The following is a 17,900-nucleotide window of genomic DNA, read 5'->3' as shown; positions in this document are numbered from 1 at the left end:
TGCCCCTGTGGGACGCTTGCAGCACCAGTGAGCATGGTAAAGGCTCTGAAAAGTCCTGCAACAGAGAAGCCTAGTAAGCTTTACTGACTCTAAGTGTTGCCACTTTGTGACTCCAGAGCCCAGTTCTCAGCATAACCATGAAAACAGTGGGCATTATGGATTACACCCCAGAAACAGGCAGTAGCCCCCCAAGGGTCCTGGGAGCCTCACTGAGTGATTCTCTAACAAAGCTTGGAAAGGCGGGTGCCATTAGGACCTGTGAGGTCCAGGGCAGCCTGGGGAGGAGCCACCCCTTCCCCAGGCTGCCCTGAGGGGGGAAAGCCTCTGCCTTCTCTGGGGAAGGACTTTGCATGAACCAGGACAGGTGTCTCTCTAGAGCAGGCTCCCCCACTGTCTGAGGCCTCGTCTGGAAACACAGGTTCTGATTCTCAGGGTTTGGGGGTCAGCCCCGGCTCTCTGATCTCGTGGTCTTGGGAGCAGCTCAGACCTCTGTGGGCCTCAGATAGTGACAGGTCCGGAGCCCTGCCTCGTGGATGGGGTCCCAGTGTGTGTGCTGGGCAACCCCGGGCTCCGTGTCACACAGGCCGAGTAATGCCCGCTCACATGAAGACTGCCCACCCGGGACGAATGTTCAGCTTTGAAAAGTGGCAGCCAGACCGCCCCAACCCAGAAAGAAGGGACTTGCTTCAGGCCCTAATGACGAGTGAATTGTAAAAGATTTCAGGATAAACCGGAGGCTTTAAAATATACCTACATTAACCTCAAAAATCGGCGTCCATGGGTAAGAATAACATTGCCCCTTGCTGTGCTCCTCTCCCTGTGTGTAAACGTGGCACGTATGTCTATTTCTTTCAGATTGTGAAAGCAACGTATGTTTATACAGAAAAAGCACAGAAACATGTAACAAAGAAACCAGGCCACCGTCACCCGCAGCGCTGAGCATCTGGCGGAGCTTTCCCGGAGTTTATGTTTTTCCTGTATTAGATGTTTTATGTGCCTGTTTTCTACACAAATAAAATCTTTCGTACATAAAGCCTTTGTAGCCTTTATTTTAAAAAGTACCTCAGTGAGGTGAAATTCACTTTCGAACGTGAACCATTCGGTGGCACTCGGTGCATTCCTGGGGCCGTGACCCCGCCTGGCTGTGACCCCCAGTTCCCGTTTCCAGCGCTCCGTTTGCACCCCTAGTCCTCCGTTTGCACCCCTCGTCCTGCGCGCACTTCCCCCGGGTGAGAGAACTGTTGCTTGTTTGACTCTCGGGCCCTTAGTAAAACTAGCTTGTTTTAAATGCCCTGGTCTTGTCGCCCGGCTGCTGCGAACACCCTTCTGTACATTCATCGTTGCGTCCGTCTGTCTCCTTACGGCAGGGCCCCGGCAATCACGTCCCTCCCACGGCTCGACCCACCTCGACCAGCTGACGTGGGGCGTTGTGTGTCCAGCCGAGACCTCCCACCCCCAAACCATGCCGGCCGCCGCCCACCTGGGCCTCCCCAGCACGTCCCCGTCTTCCTTCTCTCCACCAAGGGCACTGCCTGCCGCCCTGCTGCCTCCCCCCCAGCCCTGCGCCGCCCGACCCTCCCTCCCTCCCGCCTCGGCACAGCCCAGCCGGGTCCAGGCCGCTTCTCCCCAGAGACGCCCTCCCTCTGCGGCCCCTCTTCCCGGCTCTCCCCACCCGCCGAGTCTCTCCACGTCTCTCCAGCTGCTCTGGGTCCAGCCTCCTGGGTCCCCCTCCAGCTCCCTGTGTGGACGGTACTCCCGCCACCGCGGGGCCTTTGCACAGGCTGTTCTCCGCCTGCAGCGTCGTTCCCGTTTCCCTGGCGACTCCTCGCTCCTGTTCCCGATGCGGGCCCGCCTCTCCTCCTATGGGGAAGCCCTCCCTGGGCCTAGGCCGCTGCGAACCTTTCAGTGCACAGCCAGCGAGGAAACAGTGTAATGACCGGCGGGGGCGAGCTCCCTGGGCCTCTTGGAGCTCGGCCGTCTATGGCCGGAGCGCTTTCGGGAAGGTGGGATTGGTGCCCGCCCTTGCACGGGAGAGCGTTCGCGTAGCCACGCCTAGAACCGTCCCGTGCGCTGAGCGAGGCCTCGGGCATCTGACAAGTTCAGAGATGCTGGGCCATGCAGGGAGCCAGCGGCCGAGCCAATCGAAGGAACAAAGGTGGCCGCACACGCCGGTGACCGGGCCCCCCCCGGGTCCGAGGACGGGGCAGTTGTTCTGGTTGGCCTGTCGAAGCCGAGTCTGACCATCAGGCCCCGGAGCCCGGGGGACCGCTGGGGAAAGGACTGGCAGGGGGCTGACGGAGGAAAGAGAGAAAGGGAGCAGGGGCAGCAGAGCTCAGCAGGGGCGGGGGCAGGGACTGGCCGGAGCAGGACGTCTCAGACCCGCGGACGGTTCGAGAAGGTACGTTGCATGGGGACCCCACCAAGGCTCGCTTGCTTACCTCTCTGGCTTCGGGACTGGAGAGGCTCAAAGTCCAGCACTGTGACCCACTCCCCACGGTGGCCTCCTGTGCGGGGCGGCTTCTAAGCTGGTCCCGGTGACCCTGCCTCCTGGATTCATGGTCTGCCACTTCCACAGGCAGATTACTATTATTTTTAAAATACGTCTTTATTGATTTCAGAGAGAGGAAAGGAGAGGGAGAGAGAGAGAAACATCCATGATGAGAGAGTCATGGATCGGCTGCCTCCTGCACACCCCTCACTGGGGATCTGGGGATGAGCCCGCAACCGGGGCAGGTGCCCTGACCGGGAATCAAACCGTGATCTCCTGGTTCATGGGTTGACCCTCGACCACTGAACCACGCTGGCTGGGCCACAGTCAGATTAAAGATGAACCATTTCGACTTGTCAGCAGACTGTCCTCCCTGCTGGCTTTGATGGACATGGCGCGACGGGGGGAGTCCCCCGTGGCAAGGAAGTCAGTTCTAGCTGCCGAAAGTAGAGGCCTTCAGTCTAAGAGCCTCCAAGGAGCTGGATTCTGCCGACAAGCAAATGAGCTTGGACCTGGATTCTTCCCAGTCGAGCCTTCGGATGAGTTGGCCGCCGTCTGTGAGGGACTCTGAAGCCGAGAGCCCGGCTGAGCCAAGCGCAGGTTCCTGACCACAGGAACCGTGAGATGGTGAACATGCCTCATTTTAAGCCACCAAGTGAGGAATAATTTGTCACGCAGCAGCAGCTAACAAGTACACGCCCACAGCACGGAGGCCTCAGGGTGGTCAGACTCTTCCTTGGTGGCTCTGGGAGGGATGGGAGACAGCCTTCTGGCCACTTTTGGAAAATATGTTCAGACACATCCCTCCCACATGCAAACTATGCTAGCCCGACCCCAGGAACCCTCAAGACCCGTCCTTCATGATTTGGGGCTCAGATTCGGGGAGCAGGACCTGGTCATGGAGATCAAGTCGGGTGCAGATGGGACTCCAGGGGGCGGGTCTTCAAGTCCTGGCCTGGGCTCTCCGGCCCTGTGACCCTGTCCGCCGAGTCATACTTCCTTTTTCATGAGAAGTCTGAGTTTGCACGGAGGAGCTTTCTGGGTCTGCTTCCTTCTTCCCAAAGGCAGAATCCAAAAGCCTCGGTTCACTCTGTTCTGACCTTACCCCATTTAGGCCAAGAAACAAAATCCTTTGAAAACATGGGGACTGCCTATTAATTTAAAATCTGCTCCATGAGATAAAAACCTTACCCACAAGCTTTTTTTAAAAAAAATAATAGTGGTGTTATATGTTCTATTTGACAAATGTCTAATGACATGGGTCCACCATCTCAGTGTCACACCGGGTAGCTTCCCTGCCTGAAAGTCCGGAGCTCCACCTGTTCATGCCTCCCTCTCCCCCAGCTCCCGGCCACCTCTGGTTACTGTCCCCGCGGTTTTGCCTTGTGGACAAAAAAGGGGCCACATGCTACACCTGACAAGCTCAGGGGAGGCCAAAGTAACCACACAGGGTTATCTGAATGTGAAAATTCCTAACTTGCCCTGGCCAGCGTGGCTCAGCGGTTGAGCATCGACCTAGGATCCAGGAGGTCGATGTTCGATTCCCGGTCAGGGCACATGCCCGGGTTGCGGACTCGATCCCCAGTCGGGGGCGTGCAGGAGGCAGCCGATCCATGACTCTCTCATCATTGATGTTTCTCGCTCTCTCCCTCTCCCTTCCTCTCTCTGAAATCAATACAGACATATTTTTAAAAAAATTCCTAACTAAACATGGGTCATAGAGGGTAGTCACGTCCTAGGCCCGCAGCTTCCTTCACAAAGGTCAGCCTTTACCTTGAAAGTTGTCTCTTGTCTCTGAGCATCTGAGATAACGTACCTTTACATGTTGGTGTAATCTTTGTTTCCAGTCCTCTGGGAGGCACAACCTCCACCAGAGCCAGAGCTAAGACCTCACTGTTATCATTTTCCCCACATACCATCTCCAAGTGCTGTAAACATTCATTGCTGACGATCCTGTACCCATGGAGAGGGGCCGACCAAACCGAGTGCCCAGAGGGGGACCCTGACTCCGGGACCCGTCTCCTCAACGGATGGGTGTGCACCAGGGCACCTCTGACTTGAGCTAAGTAAAATGAACAGCAATGTGCCCATTACACGGATTCCTGGAAGGTGGCTGGATTTGGGAACCACAGGCATCAGTGTCAGGGGGGAATCATTGTGCTTAGTGGCCTGAATCAGAGCACGGCTAAGCCTCTGGCTTGGCAAGAGCAACATGTGCACAGGACTGGCGCAAGTGGCACCTGGGGGTGTGCCTAGGGGGCAGGTGCGTGGGGTGTGTGTGCATGGGGGTGTGTGCATAGGGTGTGTGCGTGGGCCCCTGTGGACATCCCGGAATCCAAGCACAGCTGTTCACAATTCGTCTCCACTCCCCGGGCCTGTGGCTGCTCCCCTGGTCAGACCCCTTCCCTCCCTCGGCCTAGATAAGGGGTTGGGGGTGCGCCAGGTGGAGTCTGCGCCCACTCTGGTCCAATCAGCTCTGGCCAGGGCATGGGGAAGGTCAGGAAGCCGGGCTGCTGCTCTGCAGGGCCGTGGCTGGACAGATTTCTTAGAAGGGGAGCTGGTGGGACCGACAGACCAGCTGAGCTCCATGCGCCTCGGCTCCCAGCTGTGGCAAGAAAGGAGAATGCTCGTGGACCTCCAAGGAGAGTCAAGGGGAGGAAGCGGGAAGAGAGGTTCTGGGTGGCACTGCCTGCGTCCTGGGTGCTATTTGGGGTGTGGGCGGGGGAAGGCGGCGCTGTGCCCTTACTGAGAATCGGTGTGCGCCTGCCCAGTGCCTCGCACCGCTTTCTTCATCTGGGGGTCTGGGCTGGCAAACCTGGAAGTGCCCACCGTGTGCACCCCCTGGCTCACACATTGAGCCTCGGAGGCTCGCCGACGCCTTCCCGCCTTCCCATCACCTTGGCTCCCTGGCAAGTTCCCACTCAGTCGTAAAACAGCCTGTTGGCATCACCTCAGTAAAACTCTGACACCACCCTCTGGGCAAACTTCATCTCCCCTCTGTACATAAAACACCGTTTATTATGGAAACTTTCTACGAGGATACACATAGAATTCGGCACAGTTTTGCCAGGGAATGCACAGTCCCCCACCGCCGCGTCGGGAACACGCGCTTCCACGCGGAGACCCGGCCGCGCTCAGGGCGGCGCGAGGGGCAGCTGGGCGGAGGGACCAGCAATGACCACCTGGCCCCACGCGCCCATTTCACAGGTGAGGAAGCGAGGCGCCGGCTCAGCAGAGGAGCCAGCGGGGCGGGCACCGTCCCTCGCCCGTCCTGCCCCGGCCGGCTGACCGGTGCGGGGCTCCGACCCCCGGGCCGTGCCCGCTGCGCCACCGCCCAGCCCCGGGGCCGCGCGGCCGCTCCCCGCGCTCGTTCCTCCAGCCGCTGCCACCTGGCAGGCCCCGCCCCGCCCCGCCCCGCCCGGGCTCCGAAAGGGAAAGTGGCAGCGGAGCCCGGGCACAAGCCATTGGCGCCCGGGGGATGGGTGCGGCGCCGGCGCGCGGGGCCGGGCGCTAAGCCCGCGTTCGGACCACCTGCGTCCGGCTGCGGTGCGGGGGCCGCGGGGACGCGCAGGGCGGAGCAGGGGGCGCGGTGCGGGACGCCGGGGACGCACCTTCCCGGCGACCTGGGCGGCGCGGGCGCGCGGGGCCCCCAGGTGTAGCGCGCCCCGGGCTCCGCGCGCACCTCCGCGGGGCGGGGCGGGGCGGGGCGGGGCGGGGCGGGGCGGGGCCAGGGCCGCCCCCTCCCCCGGTGTCCAGCCCGCCCACAGCTGCCCGGGATTAGCGACCTGGGCGCCCGCGCCCGGGCCTCGCCGCAGTTCCTGGGAGCGGCGGCCGGACGCACCATGAAGAAGTACTCAGGTGGGCGCCGCGCCCGGGCGGGAGAGGGCGGCGTCCCGGGCCGATCCGTCCCCCGAGCCGAGGGGGCGCGGGGGGCGCGGTGGCCGGGGAGCCGGGCGGGCCCCGGGGCTCCTAGGGAGCTTTGGCGCGCGGGGCCAGTGAACGCAGCCCCCACCCGATGGGGACCGAGGGGCCCCCAGGCAGTGCGCCCCTCGACGGACTTAGCGCCCCCCTTCGCGCCAGTGCCGGGGGCGGGGGAGTCCTGGCGCCCGAGCGCGCTGACCCCCGCGCGGCTGGCCCCCGCCTCTGACGTCGGCCCTGGGTCCCGGTCGCTGGGGGCCAGCGCCGCCCGCTGCGCGTCCCCCCGGCTCGCCCTCCGGGCCCCTGCTCCCTCGCCGGAGTCGCTGACTCTCCAGGAGCCGCGGGCGGGGCGCTTCGGTCCCCGTGCGCGTGTGCGCGCGTGTGCGTGTGCGCGCGTGTGCGTGTGTGCGCGTGTGCGCGCGTGTGTATGCGCGTGTGCGTGTGTGCGCGCGTGTGTGCTTGTGCGTGTGTGTGCGCGTGTGCGCGCGTGTGCGCGTGTAGGACGGCTCAGTGGCAGGTTTTCTTGGGTTCAGCCTCCAGCCTGGAGGTCTGGGCCGCAGTCTTTTTCGGGTAAATTCCTCTGCGCCGCGGAGCACCGGAAGGTCGCCCACGGGACCACCCCCCGCGGCCCCGAGCTTGCGCCCCGGTTCATCTGTTGGATCTCGGGGTGCCGCCCGCCTGCGGGCAGGTTCAGCAGGTCTGACGTCACACAGGCGCAGGGGGCCTGGCCGGCTGCGCTCAGGGCCCTTTGTGTATAAGCCTTTTTCTTTTGGGCACTTTGAAGTCCCATTTCACAGACGGGCAAACTGAGGCCACAGGCCTGGGAGGGCAGGTGAAGGGTAATTCCGACGCCCATTCTTTCTTCCTTTTTTTCTTTGTGGTTTTTCTTCTAAGAATCCTTTGTTCTCTCAGTCGTCAAAAACAAACACATCTCCTCTCCTGCTCATCCTGCAGACTTTATGGGCCTCCCCCTTAATCTATTTGGACATAAAATTTCCTGCCAAGGACTCATGAATTAATTTTTATTGATAAGAGGACAGAATCATGGGACTTGGTTGGAGCTTCAGAGGCCATTTGGGCCATTTCTCGGTCTCCTCCTGCTTTCCACACTCAGGAACCAAACCGAGTGATAAAGACAAACTCGTCTCAACGAGGGTCCTTCAGAACTTCCCCTAAAGTACTTTCTGGGTCAGCGGCTTAGGATTTCAGCTTTCGCCCCTCGTTGCAAACAGCAGGGCCCTTCAGGACCCCGAGCACAGCCTTGTCTCAGGCACTCGGGCAGGCGTGTTGGTGTAACGCAGGAGGAGGGGGCTTCCAGGTGGCACATGCTGGGGTTTGGTGCTTGGCCTCTCTTCCTCCCCAACATGCTCCGAATACTTGAGATGGTTGTGGGCATCGCTGCGCGGGCGGCCCCTTCCCTGGGATGGTGGTTTGTTCTTGCCCTTGGCTCCCTGCACTTCACCACCCGCTGGATGGTGCCCCCGCCCCAGGTCATAGGTCCTTGGCCTTTTCTGGGGGAACGGGGGAATGGTGACATGCCAGAGGGCCTGTGCCACAGGCTTCATGTCTCCTCTCCACACCTATTCCCTCCCCCAGGTTTAAAAAAAAAAGATGAGTCTTCCTGCAGTGGGTGGAAGTAGAGTTTATAGGGGGGAGTAGGAACCAGCTCCTGCAGGAGAGGCCTCCCAGCGCCTGTGTTTACTGAAAGGGCGGGGCCTTGGAGGAGAGAGCCAGGAGGGCTTGGACCACTTCCAGGTTGCCCCCCTCCTGGCAGGGGGCCAAGGCGTGCTGGGTCCCTCTGTCCCAGTGTGTGGGGTGAGGCTGGAGGGGGCCTGCCGGGCGAGGGCCTCTTGGCCTCATTCTGAGTGTGCTCCAGTTTTCTCGGTGCCCCCACCTGATTAGGGACACGTCGCAGAAGTCAGACTGACCTCTACAGAGCGTCGCTGCCATGACATAGAGCAAAGCAGCGAACAGGGTTAAGTCCCGCATCGAAATCCAAGGACAACCAGGAAGGCTTTGGTTTTCGCCTGGACTGGGTGGGACTACTGCTTCTGGACCTATTGACGGGCTTGAGAATAAATTGCATAATTATAATGTCCTCATGGAGCTGGGTTGAGCACTCATGAGTCTCTGTGAAGAGGGAAATTTAAATACTATGTTTTGGGGGGGATCCCCAGTGCCTCGGTCTCTATGCTCTCACTGAGCACACACCGTGTTGGGCAGGTGCAGCTGGGGCTACGCTGTGGGCCTTGCTTGCAGGGAGCTTGCACCTGAGGCAGGACGCAGGTGAGGTGCTGGCTCTTCACACCCCTGCCACCCACGCAGTAAGGCTCCCAATGATACAGAATGTGCTAGAAGGAGGAACTGTGGGCCTGATGGGAGGTTTGGGGGAGGCAACATTGAACGGGGCCTTGTGGAATAAGAAAGGTTGAGTAGGTGCCTCCAGGTGGGGACAAAGCGACGGCCCAGGGGGGGCTGTGGGACCCTAGGCGGGTGCTTGGGGCAGGCTCTCACCGGCAGCTCCAGTGGGCTCACTTTTCCTGGACCCACCTCGCCTGCCATTCCCATAGGCCCGAGCTAACGATGCAGGCACCAGGCAGTGTGGCCCACATGGTGCGGGCTCCTGGGTGTGCACCTCCGGGTGTGGGGCAAGGTGCTCAGCTCCTGCGTCTCATTTGTTAAACTGGGACGGTGCTAATTCTCTGTGAAGATTAAGTGAGTTCATACTCAAAAGGGTACGAAATGCCTGCCCCGTAACTCGGTAGCCGCTGTCTTCACTCTCATCAGCGGGAGGGGGCTGAGGAGGCCGCGTGTTGCCCGCCGCCTTTGCCAGACGCCAGGGAGCTGCCGGCGCCCTCCCCGCACCTGTGCTGGTTCGGAGGCCAGGAGTGTGGCCCCCGCTTCTCCCCCAGCCCTTCGGTGGGAGTGGCTACAGCTGAACCCCTTGATTCTCTGGTGTTCTGAATTTGGGGCTTCTCATTGCACATGCTGGGTCCCCCACAACTTGCCCTTTGGTGTCCCGGGCTCCCCTGGGGAACCTCAGTGGCATGGGGGACACTTACCTGAGGCCCGAGAGCCAAAGAAATGGGAGCAGGGGCAGGGATTGGTCGGCGTGTGCATGTGGTAATTATTCTGAGATTTTTGGAGGCTTTCAGGAGATTCCACAGGGGTACCTGGAATCTGTACCTACCAAAGGTCACAGAGCTCTGTGCCATAGCGACTGCTCTGGGGGCCAGGCAGGGCTGGAGGCTGCACCCCAGGGAAGGCTATGCCCGCTGCCCCACCACCTCTGCCCACCCAGTCTCGGAAGCTGACTCGTGGGAAGGAAGGGGAACTTCCTCAGCGAGCTGACCCCTTGGGGTGCGAGGCAGAGTTTCTTCCTCTTCTGTGCCCCCTCTCTGCCCCCACACACATCCGGTCTCGTTGCCTCTTGTCCTGTCCTGTCCTGTCCTGTCCAAGCCGGCCTGCTCTGGCTTATGCACGGACCTGGGTGGAGAGAAAGAGCCACCGCGTGCAGTGAGTCAGTGGCTCTGTTGGACTCATGCCCAGGGTCATGGACCCTGTGGGTGCCCGAGGCCCCCCAATCCTGGGGCAGCTGCTGAGCCTGGTCCCTGGGGCCAACCTCTCCCGGCCTGGTGCAGAGCAGGGAGACACTCTCAGGCCTGGGGTCTGCCCACCCTCCCTGCTCACCCCAGACCAGTCACCTGCCTGTCAGCATCTCCCCAGCCTGCCCAGCGGGGTTCTGAGAGCCCAGTGCCAGCACCTGGCCACGCACCTGAGTGTGAGACAGCCCACCTTCCTCCTCAAACCTGCTGTGTGTTCAGGCTGGGACAAGTGCAGGGGGGACATGGGACGGTCGTTTCGGAGCAGTGGTCAAGAGCCCACATCCAGGCGGAAATGCATGGAGCTCCCAGGTGGATGTCAGTAGTGGACATCTCACCTGAGTCCCCAAGGACCCCAACAGCAGCAAGGAGGCACTCCCTTCTCCCACTGATGGTCTCCTTGGCCAGCTTCCTCTGAGACTCTCCCGCCCTTCCCAGGTGCCTGTGGATGGGCCCCCAGGGCCGGACCTGGTTTCCCATGCTGTTTGTCCATGGGCAGCGTGGCGTGGGCTCTGCAGTTTGCTTAAGATGTACTTGATACGAAGGGTTCAGGGCACAACCATGCAGGGCCCAGCCTGGGAGCCAGGAGCAGGAGCACATGTTCCTGGGCGGACCCAGCTGGTGGCCTGGGGGAGGGGAGGCTGCCGAGAAAGGCCTGAGCCTGAGGAGTGTGAGCCTTTGGGCGGGGAGGGAGCCGACACGCTGAGCTCCTGTGCCTCTGCTTGTTGCGGCAATGGCTTTGGGACACCCTGGCCTAAGCGTTGCGAGGGAATTATAGGGGATCAGTGGGTACAAGTGGTGAGGTGAGGCCCCCTGGGGACCACCGTGGAGCACACAAGGTCACAGCCCACATCATGCTGGGACTGGGTCTCCTGAGAGACCTTGACCAGAGTCCCATGGCAGCTGCCGGATGTTAGCTGGTCCAGAAGCAGAGACTGGAGGGTGTCTGTCCAGGTGGCCGCAGGCCCTGGGGAGAGGGAGGGGAGCCACAGTCAGGCCTGGGACCGGGGGCCTGCAGGCTGTGCTGGAGCAGCCCTGCCGAGCTGAGCCTGGGGCGCCCAGGTTCCTGGCCTGCTTCCCCTCTCCCTGTAGGTTCGGTCGTTCTTTTCAGAAGGTCTGCGGGGCACCGCGGAGTCAGGCCCTGCGGGTCCTTCCTGCGCCTGGCTGCACTCAGCACAGCCCCGGGAGGCGGCCTGGCCCTGGGTCCTCGGGGCTGAGCGTGGCCCTCTTTGCCCAGCCCAGTTTCTCTCTCCCTTATCTCTGGTCGGTCCACCCGGGGCCTGGGTCTGTTTGCAGTCCTGCGAGAAGGGGGCATTGAGCCTCTGCCAGCACAGGGGTGGCTCCCGGGAGTCTTGCTGTCAGTGGCCTCTTGGAAGCTATACGACAACTGAGCTTTGTTCTGGGCCTAATCTGACCTGGTTCCCGGAGCGTGACTGCTGGCAGCCTCGAGCCTCCAGGACGGAACAGGGCCAGTGGTGGCGGAGTAAGATGATCGCGCAGCCCGGGTTGCCTGCTCTTTCCGGCAGGAATGCAAGTCGCTGGGCATCCTCGAGGGATGCTGCCTGAGGCCCCCAGCAGCCCTTTGTGTCCGGGAGAGGAACCCTGAATGGCCACTCCGCCTGCCTGTGTGGGCCCTAGCTTCCCAGGGGCCCCCCAAAGTGCTGGGTGGGGTGAGGAGCGCCAGAAAGGCCTTTGTCTCACTCCCCCTGGAGACTGCCACCTCCTGCCCTCCCTGGCCTGGGGTTTCAGAGGTGGGGCCAAGGTAGGAGCCTTGTCTCCCCAAGATGGATGGTGGGGGAAGGGTGGCATTATCTTCTGTCTGGTTCCTGGAGAGGCCTTGCTCCCTCCGGACAGTTTAGGGGTGTGCGGTGAGGCCTAGGCTGTGGCTGGAACCTGCAGCCCCCTCGGGGCTGTACTTGGGAAATGGGGGTGCGGCCATGACAGCCGTGCCTGGGCCCTCGTCCTGGCCAGGCCAGGCAGGTTGGGGCAGTGGCTGAAAGGCAGGCGGCGGTGACTGTCTGCCCGGGTGGGGGTGGCTCTCGGTGAGCAGGGCTCCCAGGAAGGGCCCGGCAGAGGCGAGCTGGCAGGACGCCCCGGGCTCGTCCTTCAGGGGCATCCGACCCGCGTCCCGGGGGCTTTCACAGCCTCCCCGGCAACTGCGCCTCCTGTTTCCACCAGGATCGGGCCCCAGATCCCAGTGGGAGAATCTCTCCTGAAACCGGAGCCATGGGGAAGTGGGTTAAACCCAAACCCTGTTGTCTGCCAGCCTGTTGAGGACTCGGATGATCCACCCAGAGGGACTCAGGGGGTGGGGTAGTTAGCAAAACTCACTAGTAAATGCTGACGGTAGTTGTGCAGTCACAGGGTCAAGCGTGTGTGTCCAGGGTTAGGGGCCGGGGGTGCTGTGCAGAGGTGACCCAGCGTGGGCACCGTGGGGGCACCAGGCGGTGGCATAACCAGCGAGGGCACGCGGTGGCGCAGCGTGGGGCTGGAGAGGGGGAGGCGGTGGATTTCTTGTCAGCGCAGGCATCACGCTGCCCGGGCCCCGGGGGCCCGAGGTGTGGCAAACCCTGGACTCCGGGGCGTGAGTCACCCAGGATGCCAGCGCCTTCCTGGTGGCTGGGGGCTGGCACCCGAGCTGCCAGGCCTTTGCCTTTATTCTTTTGAAGGAAAGTTTGTAAAACACACTGTGCATCTGCTCCATCTCTCCTGCTTTTATCTGTGTCGATCATTTTGTTGTGACTTGTGGCCGAACAATGTGAACAGGAAATGAAAGGGAGCCGCGCTCCAGCCCGCGGGCCACAGCACCGCTGCCCAATCCCGCTCGCCTCCCCGCGCCCTTCCGTTTCATCACCCGAGGCCCACAGCGGGTCTTCAGAGCTGCAGTTCCCTATAGAAAACTTTTTAAAAATCCTCACCAAAGGATGTATTTATTCCGCAATGATTTTTAAACAGAGTGAAGGGGAGGGAGGGAGAGAGAGAGAAACATTGATGTGAAAGAGACACATCAGTTGGAGACACATCCCCGGGGCCAGGGATCGCACCTGCAACCCAGGTACGTGCCCTTGACCTGGAATCGAACCTGCGACCCTTTGGCACGTGGGTAGACACCTAAAAACCATTTTTAAGTCCGCTTTTTTCACTTGAACTCGGTTCCCATGTGTGGGTTCCAGAATTATAGCGCGGGTGGCCCTTCAGAGTGGCTGTCCCTTAATTTACCGAACTGCCCTCTCGCCAGGCTCTTGAGCGGCCCGCTCACCTAGGCCTCTGCCTGGTGCCGTGGCCCCGTGACCCTGAGATGTTACAACAGCCGTGCTCGTGGCTGTGGGGCCTGCGCTGGCTGGATACTGGAAATTTCCCAGGTAATTAATTTAATAAAATATGGCTCATGATGACTCCCGTTTCCAGAATTCCTGGTATTTCCCCAAACCCAGACAGGAGTCCTGCCGTGGCATTTTGTGAAGGGGCTTGATGAACAGCAAATGCCGGTTGCTCTGATTATCCACCTGCTTGTCGCCGTGGAGATGTCCCGGGGTGTCCTTGTCATTGAAAAGACCAGCCCCCTCGCCTACAGTCTTTGACCCGTCTCTCTGACTGGCATGGAGAGCCCGGGGAGGAAGTCATGTTGCTGGAATCCAGGGACCAGAGTCACCTGACGGGACCTGGACGAAGGGGGCTGCCGGGCAGGAGCCGCAGCTACTGCTGCTGCTGGTGAAACCTCTCGGCAGAGAGGAAAGACCGGCCCGGTTCTCCTTGGTTTCCCCCGTGTCTCCGGCGAAGCCTGTTGTTGGTTGAACCCAGCCCTAAGCCAGCAGATCTGGGGGCTGCCGAGGTCCGCTCTCCTGCCTGTCGTAGCCCTGGAGGGGCGTGGGTGGAGGGGCGCACTCATGCTTAAAAAATATTCCCTGTTTATCTGAAATCCAGATTTACTGAGGGTCTCGGATTTCATAAGGCGGGACCTGGAGTCCAGATGCCCAGCTGGTGACGGTGCGGGGGGCGGGCTCTGTGGGGCCTTGTTCAGTGTGGTGTCACGTGATGAACCTGGCCGTAGGGGGCGCTGTGCCTGCTGTCTACTGTGAGCAGAGTGCCCCACCTGCGGGAGCCGCCCGCCGGCACCTTCCCCCGCCTGTGGGTGGGTGCCAGCACTGGCTCCTCTCTAGGACGTGAGTGTCACCCAGAGAGCGGCCAGGTCCTTTCGGTTGCCATTACGTACCAGCTCCTTGAATGGAGTTTGATGCTCAGTAAGTATTTTCATGAGCCTGCATTTGGTAGATTTGGAAACGAAGGCTCAGAAAGACTCAGAGCTCACCCCTAGAGAGTGTAAGAGCAGGAGGCGGGTTTGCACCCCGATCTCCTTTGCTCCACACACAGAGCTCTTGCCCAGGATGTGGCACTGCCCCAGCCTCCTCCAGCTCCTGGCCCCACAGCTGGGCCCAGCCCCCGACTCTGACCCTGACCTTGACGCTGACCCCAACCCCAACCCTGACCCCAACCCCAAACTCAACCATGACCTGGGCCCTGATCCCAACCCCAACCTAAACCTAAACAGAGACCAAGGGTGCGGCCCATTTTGGTTGGCACTTTGTACTGGGGCAACTGCTCCTCACAAGGGCTGGTAGGCTGGACACTGACAGAGGGAGGGGCAGGCTGGGTAGGTGCTGGAGAAGGGGCTTGAACCCCTGGCTTTAAGGCCCAGGGCTTTGCTGAAAACAGAACTTGCTGCAGTGCCCAGTCTTTGGTAGGAGCCGGATTCCTTTTGTAGATGAATAAGTTGAGGTTCTTTTAATCCACAGCCCCAGCTGCCAGCCTTGCAGTGGGGAAAGTTGCCCTATGTTGGGCACAGGGGACATGGGGTATCACCAGAAGGGTCTGTCCCACCTCTCCAGTGCACCCCTTCCCCTTCCCCAGTGCACACCTCCCCCCTCCCCAGTGCACACTTTCCCCCAGTGCACCCCTCCCCCAGTGCACCCCTCCCCCAATGCACACCTCCCGCCTCCCCAGTGCACATTTCCCCTCCCCCCGTGTACCCCTCCCCCTAGTGCACCCCCCAGTGCACCCCTCCCCCCTCCCCAGTGCATCCCGCCCCCCTCCCCAGTGCCCCCCTCCCCGTTGGCGGAGGAGACATATCCCCTTATCTTGGTCCCTCTGAAGATAAGCCTGGAGTTTGGCTCTTCACTCCCCACCCGAAACCCTTGACTTTGATCCAGCCCCTCACAGCTTCTGTGAGCGAACTGGCTGCCGTGGAAGAAGGGGGTGCGGTGTGTGTCCCGGGGGCCCCTCCATCCTGGGCGCAAAGGGGAAGGGTCCCGAGGGACTAAGGCTGGGAACTGACTCTTACGCAGATGAGCTCTGTGCACTGAGGCAGCTGCTTGTGCGGGTCTCCGCCCGTCTCCTCCTCAGAGCTCCCTCGGGGGACAAGGGGCGCTGTTTGAGCAAAGGAAGGACGACCCAGCGCCACTCATTGTTGGTACAAGAGCACAGGGTGTGTGTGTGTGCGTGACCTTCCCTAGGGACGGGCTGATTCCTGCTCTGCCCTCTCCTCAGATGCCTGGGCTGTGAGACCCGGAGGAGCTGGGGACAGTGAGCATGGCGTGGACGGTGGCTCTGTGACCCCGTGAGCGCAGGCGCAGTGCATGGCAATACAGTAATCCTAGTGCATGAACCCGAGAGTCTGTTCAACCGCCCCAACCTCGTGATTTCCCAGGTTCCATCGTAAAAACCTGCTTGGAGGGGAAAAGTAAAAGGCCTGCACACCTACGGTACCCGGCTCCCCAAATTATATGCACAGGGAAACCCGTGAGATGAGCTTCTAGGTGCCAAGACGCGTGGGCCAACTCCTGTCTGCTGGGCCAGGGGGGCTGTGCCAGGTGGGGCTGTGCCGAAGGGGCCCGGGGGCACCAGGCACTGCACCTGGAAGAGGGCTCCTCCGTCGGGGGCAGCGGCTGCATGCTCCGAATGCTGTTTCTACGAGGAAGATGCTCTTCCCAGGGCATCCCCGGGTCACCCTCTCTCTCTCAGGGCCCCAGGGCCCATCCTCGTCTGGGTGTCTGTCCGACCTTCGGGTGCTTGCGCTTCCCCTCTGCCTGGGACGCCGCCAGCGGCGAGTCCCGGTTCATGCCTCCGCTGCCCTTTGCTCCTCGTCCTCTGAAGTGCGTCGTGATCTGGTGGCCTCAGCATATTAAACTTCACGGAGCGGCCTTTGCCCCGGCCTCGGCGCGCAGACACCAGGTGCAGAGTTTCTGGGAGGGCCCCGGGATTCTGAGCTCCCAAGTCCTGACTGTTTGCTCTGGGTTTGGGGACCTGGGGACCTCCCCCCCTCTAATGTGCCATCTGCCTTGCAGGCCGGGAGGCTTGACTTGCCCTCAGGTGGCCGGGCGGCAGGGCTGCTGGCGGCCTTTCTTGGGGCAGCCATGCCTCTGCTGTAACAGGCCGGGTGCCTCGTTAGAACTCACATTTTGTTAAAACGCATCCGCACAGGTAGCCGGGCTCTATTAATTCCTAATTACACCTCCCTAGTCCAGGCTGGTGTATGTGGCTGGTGAGTAACAATAGTAATAATACTACTACTAAAAATTAATGTACTAATAATGATAATAAAGTCATCTTTTGAGTTTATTTTGTGCCAGGCATTGGGCTAAGTGCCGACCATGTGTGTCCTCACTGACTCTTGGTCACCGATGAGTAAGCACGGTCCCCGCCCCATTCTGCAGGCGGGAAAGCTGAGACATAGGGAGGGAGGTCCGTCCCTGGCCCATAGCTAGCGCCCGGCGAGGTCTGGGTTCGAGCCCTGCGCGTCTGACCCCAGACCGTCCTGTCTCCCTGGCCTGTCTGGGATGGCGCCAGGCAGCTGAATCTCAAATCGTCTTCTCTCTTTCTGAATATGTTTTATTTTAAAATCACATAAAAATAACTCAATTCTCAATGGGACTGATGGAGCCGTTAGATGTCTTGGTGGTTTTTCTTATTTTTTTGGTTAATGCTCACCCGAGGCTATTTTTTCCATTGATTTTTAGAGAGAGTGGAAGGGAGGGAGGAAGGGGGAGAGAGAGAGAAACATCGATGTGAGAGAGACACATCGATTGGTTGCCTCCCACATGCACCCCGACCATGGCAGGGATCCAGCCTACAACTGAGGTATGTGCTCTTGACTGGGAATTGAACCAGGACCCTTTGTTTGGTGCGAGGCGCCCCAACCACTGAGCCACACTGGCCAGGGCTTGGTGGCTTTTCCAGCTTCCTCTCCACGGGACTCGGCCTCGGCCACAGGCCCGCGTCACCAGGTCCAGGGGACAGAATCTCGGGGACTCTTGGCCTGGGGTCTCTCGAGGTGGTGGGGGTGTGTTAAGGTGCAGGTGCCCCCCCCGTTCATTAGCAGGGAGCATGCCCTGCGCCTACTGTGTGCCAGGGGCTGCCTGGCACCAGCTGTGCATTTTGGGAAACTGGAAGAATGAACAGTGTAAATAAAATAAAATCCCCACCTGGGAATCTAGGTAGACACTACTGCCTCACTCCCCCCCTCAGGCTTGGGAAGGTGGGGGCCCTGCCGGTTCTTGGGGACCGGATGCCTGGGGGTGGGGCGCAGGGCGGATGACCGGAACAGATGCTCTTGGTTTGCCGTTGTCCAGAGGCAGGGGCAGGGGCCGGGGGTGTCACTCAGCTGCCCCGGGGGAGCGGCCGGAAGTGACTCGGCCCCAGGAATGCTGGGCTGTCCCCCGGTGCTGTTTCCATGCTGGGGCCTCTGGATTGACGGGCACAGCCACTGGCCCCCGTGCCACTCTTGGCCCAGACAGCTGACCTCTCAGAGCTCCTGGTGTGAATGTGGGGTGGAGACAGATGACAATAATCCTCACGTGTCATTGTACACAGTGCAGCTCCCACTGAGGCGTGGGAGG

At 60.8% G+C, this 17,900-nt stretch overlaps 1 protein-coding gene across 2 annotated transcripts in view; it reads left to right on the top strand.

The window, feature by feature from the left end:
* Window positions 1-6,304: 6,304 nt before the first annotated feature.
* The window catches only part of SEPTIN9 (septin 9), a 118,799-nt gene continuing 107,203 nt past the window's right edge, over window positions 6,305-17,900 (top strand). For both annotated transcript variants that reach the window (XR_014000474.1, XM_081161044.1), the window contains exon 1: window positions 6,305-6,346. Coding sequence is in view for 1 of the 2 variants with exons in the window: in XM_081161044.1 (XP_081017170.1) it covers window positions 6,331-6,346 (16 nt within the window). In the remaining variant the exon portion in view is untranslated. The remainder of the gene's footprint in view (window positions 6,347-17,900) is intronic.

The sequence above is a fragment of the Miniopterus schreibersii genome, assembly GCF_964146895.1.
Source record: "Miniopterus schreibersii genome assembly, chromosome: 16".
Classification (NCBI taxonomy): Eukaryota; Metazoa; Chordata; class Mammalia; order Chiroptera; family Miniopteridae; genus Miniopterus; species Miniopterus schreibersii.
The sequence above is the reverse complement of the archived record's forward strand: the minus strand, read 5'-3'. Positions and strand labels throughout refer to the sequence as shown.